General features: G+C 30.3%; 1 protein-coding gene across 1 annotated transcript in view; it reads left to right on the top strand.

Annotated features, from left to right (window-relative positions):
- LOC106470420 (homeobox protein Dlx1a-like) overlaps nucleotides 1-4,625 on the top strand; it is a 16,937-nt gene that overhangs the window by 6,674 nt on the left and 5,638 nt on the right. Inside the window, exon 2 of the mRNA XM_013930977.1 lies at nucleotides 3,979-4,469. Within this exon, the coding sequence (XP_013786431.1) occupies nucleotides 3,979-4,469 (491 nt within the window). The remainder of the gene's footprint in view (nucleotides 1-3,978; nucleotides 4,470-4,625) is intronic.

Genomic DNA, 4,625 nt, shown 5'->3' with positions numbered 1-4,625 from the left:
AGTAGACTATGTATGTGTCTTATGTAGTAGACTATGTATATGTATTATATAGTAGTAGACTATGTATATGTCTTATAGTAGTAGACTATGTATATGTCTTATATAGTAGTAGACTATGTATATGTATTATGTAGTAGTAGATTATGTATATGTATTATGTAGTAGTAGACTATGTATATGTCTTATATAGTAGTAGACTATGTATATGTATTATGCAGTAGTAGACTATGTATATGTCTAATATAGTAGTAGACTATGTATATGTCTTATATAGTAGTAGACTATGTATATGTATTATGTAGTAGTAGACTATGTATATATCTTATATAGTAGTAGACTATGTATATGTATTATTTAGTAGTAGACTATGTATATGTATTATTTAGTAGTAGACTATGTATATGTAGTATGTAGTAGTAGACTATGTATATGTCTTATATAGTAGTAGACTATGTATATGTATTATGTAGTAGTAGACTGTGTATATGTATTATATAGTAGTAGACTATATATGTGTACCTGATCATGTGTCATTTTTAGAGACGAAATATTGTACTAAAAAGTATACGTAATATTATCATCAAAAGCTTTTTCAAGAACTGTACATATGTCCAATAATTAAGTGGTTACCTTTCAAAAATAATGAACGTGTACTTGTATAGTATGCTATATATGTAACATAAAACAGACCGTATATGTGAAGATATATATTATACCATGTATGTGCACGTGCATACTATATCATGTATTAAACTTTAACAACTACTATTATAGTGTGAACGCCTTTTACAAGATGGCGAAGCATGGTTATAATTATACTTGTCATGAGACATTAGTATTAGAGCTACTATATTTATTAACACTACATTCCTTATCTAGTCCATTAGGGATTTTCAAGAATTAGAAGATTGTACAATAATGTTATTTTTACAACTTTTTATTCATCGCATCCATTGCCAACGACGCGCTTCTCTCAATCCAGAGCTAATCAGGCCTGATGGGATATAACAAATACAGTAGTGGTCGGAACACTATTTATATAAGCCATTTGTTACGATATGAAAGCCTTTTAGAAACTGGCGAAGCATGATTATGATTTATTATGCTTTTCATAAGACATTAGTATTAGTCCGATTACATTTTTTAACACTACATTATTTACTTGCTGCGGGATATTCAAGAATAAGAAGAGTGTATAATAACAGTATTTCAACCACCCTATATTCGCCGTATCCATTAGCAACGACTCTTTGCTAGCGTTAAAAGGCGCTCATACCATAACAGTTGTTGATGTGCCAACTGGTTTATACAAATAATGTTCCGATCACTACTGTGTTTGTTGTATCCCATTAGGCCTGATGAGCTCTGGATTGAGCTGAACGCGTCGTCGGCAATAGATTGGACGAATGTAGTTCTAATTGGAATACTATTATTATAGTCTTTTATAATTCTTGAAAATCCTTAAGAGACTAGTTTAAACATAATGATTTGTAATATCTGGTGTAAAACAACCAAAACAAGTTTAGCATACTACTGAGTAATATATCACAAGTTTTAAGGGAAGGCAGCTAATCAACACAGCATAAGACTTGTACTCTAATAGAATGCTCAATTATGGGAATTTGATTGTTACTCTGATTACGCACTCATGGTCTTATGATAGCTGATCGCAAACCATAGAACATCAAATTCACGCCCTACCTAGCAATTTAGGATAAATATCTTAAGGCAGAACAACTCTGAGTACCTTTTAGGTAGATAGGTATTATATCACTGAAGTTATCTAGTAAACTAAAGTATTAACTCTTGCTTCAACACAGGCAGATAGGTATTATATTACTGAAGTTATCTAGCAAACTAAAGTATTAACTCTTGCATCAAAAAATTAGATAGTATTATATTACTGAAGTTATTTAGTAAACTAAACTATTGCCTCTTGCTTCAACACAGGTAGATAGGTATTGTATCACTGAAGTTATCTAGTAAACTAAAGTATTAACTCTTGCATCAAAAAATTAGATCGGTATTATATTACTGAAGTTATTTAGTAAACTAAACTATTGCCTCTTGCTTCAACACAGGTAGATAGGTATTATATCACTGAAGTTATCTAGTAAACTAAAGTATTAACTCTTGCTTCAACACAGGCAGATAGGTATTATATCACTGAAGTTATCTAGCAAACTAAAATATTAACTCTTGCTTCAATACAGGTAGATAGGTATTATATCACTGAAGTTATCAAGTAAACTAAATATAAAATCATGCTTAGTGCAACATGAAGTTAAACATACTTCTGTCCAAAGGATTTGTTGACCATATCTAAATACCAAAAAAAAAAGGTATTAAGGTATAACAGACCATTCTAACAATATAAACATTTTCTATTACAAAAGGCAAAATAATTTTTCCATCTAGGAACAATGTTAAGTTTGTTTGTTTTTAAGTTCAAACAAAACTGCTTGAGGGCTATTTGTGTTAGCTGTGGGTTTATATTTAAAGTAGGCCTATGGTGACAAACAGTTTAAGTGAAAATAGTGAATGTTTACTAATAAAGAGGTTAAGGTTATTTAAAAGAAACAAACTAAGGTTCTTTAGAAGAAATCATTATAAAACAAAGTATTAAGAACAAACTAAGGTTCTTTAGGAGAAATCATTATAAAACAAAGTATTAGGAATAAACTAAGGTTCTTTAGAATAAATCATTATAAAACAAAGTATTAAGAACAAACTAAGGTTCTTTAGGAGAAATCATTATAAAACAAAGTATTAGGAACACATTAAGGTTCTTTAGAAGAAATCATTATAAAACAAAGTATTAAGAACAAACTAAGGCTCTTTAGGAGAAATCATTATAAAACAAAGTATTAGGAATAAACTAAGGTTATTTAGAAGAAATCATTATAAAACAAAGTATTAAGAACAAACTAAGGTTCTTTAGGAGAAATCATTATAAAACAAAGTATTAGGAATAAACTAAGGTTCTTTAGGAGAAATCATTATAAAACAAAGTATTAAGAATAAACTAAGGTTCTTTAGGAGGAATACTTTGTTTTATAATGATTTATTCTAAAGAACCTTAGTTTATTCTTAATACTTTGTTTTATAATGATTTATTCTAAAGAACCTTAATTTATTCCTAATACTTTGTTTTATAATGATTTCTTCTAAAGAACCTTAGTTTATTCCTAATACTTTGTTTTATAATGATTTATTCTAAAGAACCTTAGTTTATTCTTAATACTTTGTTTTATAATGATTTCTTCTAAAGAACCTTAATTTGTTCCTAATATTTTGTTTTATAATGATTTCTCCTAAAGAACCTTAGTTTATTCTTAATACTTTGTTTTATAATGATTTATTCTAAAGAACCTTAATTTGTTCCTAATATTTTGTTTTATAATGATTTCTCCTAAATAACCTTAGTTTATTCCTAATACTTTGTTTTATAATGATTTAGGAATAAACTATGATTCTTTATGATTGCTTTATATGCATCTTTCAAGTTTCTTGTGTTTGTTATAAAACTGTGGATTAGAGGTGATGTGTCTTTGTAAGTTAAATCACAAACTATCTACTGTGGGTGAGTTTCTTATTGGTAGCCTTTATGCAAAATTAAAACTATTTGTTCATTCTCATTTGAATTTAAACTATTTCACTTCGACTAGGACACCAGTTTGTGGTCTTTTGTATTTTAATTGAATTTTATGAAACTTGTGACATTTCAAGTTGTAGTGTAAGCGTGTTGTGTCCGTTAAATTCCAGTGCAATGACACATAAAAGTTGGTGATATATATTATTATCAAACTTTTGTGTTAGCGGGTTATTTTATTATCATATTTTGTGTTCACTAATTATTTGATCAGAATAATGCAGATTATTACGGTCGTTAATTTATATTCTTGATTTAAATATTTTTCAAGTTTTGTCAAATGTATGATAATTGCTTTTAACGCTTAGCTATTTTTTGTTTTTCAGAGTCTTCTTCTGAAAACACATCGCCATTTCTAGTACCGACTGTCTTACCTTCAATGAGTTCCTACTTACATACATTCTCTCATCCAAGCAGTCATATACCATGGTCTCACGAGCCAACAGAAGCGACTGGTGTTTCTTGGGCACAAGATATTGGTTCCATTGATCACAACGGAAGTTCCTTGAGACTGACATCAGGAGTCCTCCGAATACCTTGTGGTACACTGCCTGTACAACACCCTCTTACTGAGATGCGGGAAACTGAGAAGCTAGAAGATAATGCTGGATCGATGATTACCGCTTCCATAAGTAGGAAGGTCCGCAGAAACCGAACAGTATTCACAGAAGTCCAACTGATGGGACTGGAGAGACGGTTTGACCGACAGAAGTACCTGTCAACTCCGGACAGAGCTGAGCTGGCCCGTTCCCTAGGGCTGACCCAGCTTCAAGTGAAGACATGGTATCAGAATCGACGGATGAAATGGAAAAAGCAGGTAAAAAAAAAGAGCTGTAGGGTAGCAATTTCAATGTTACATCACATTCTGTAAAAAAAGAGCTGTAGGGTAGCAATTACAATGTTACATCACATTCTGTAAAAAAAAGAGCTGTAGGGTAGCAATTACAATGTTACATCACATTCTGTAAAAAAA

Source organism: Limulus polyphemus, unplaced genomic scaffold (genome assembly GCF_000517525.1).
Source record: "Limulus polyphemus unplaced genomic scaffold, Limulus_polyphemus-2.1.2 Scaffold3992, whole genome shotgun sequence".
Classification (NCBI taxonomy): domain Eukaryota; kingdom Metazoa; phylum Arthropoda; class Merostomata; order Xiphosura; family Limulidae; genus Limulus; species Limulus polyphemus.
The sequence above is the reverse complement of the archived record's forward strand: the minus strand, read 5'-3'. Positions and strand labels throughout refer to the sequence as shown.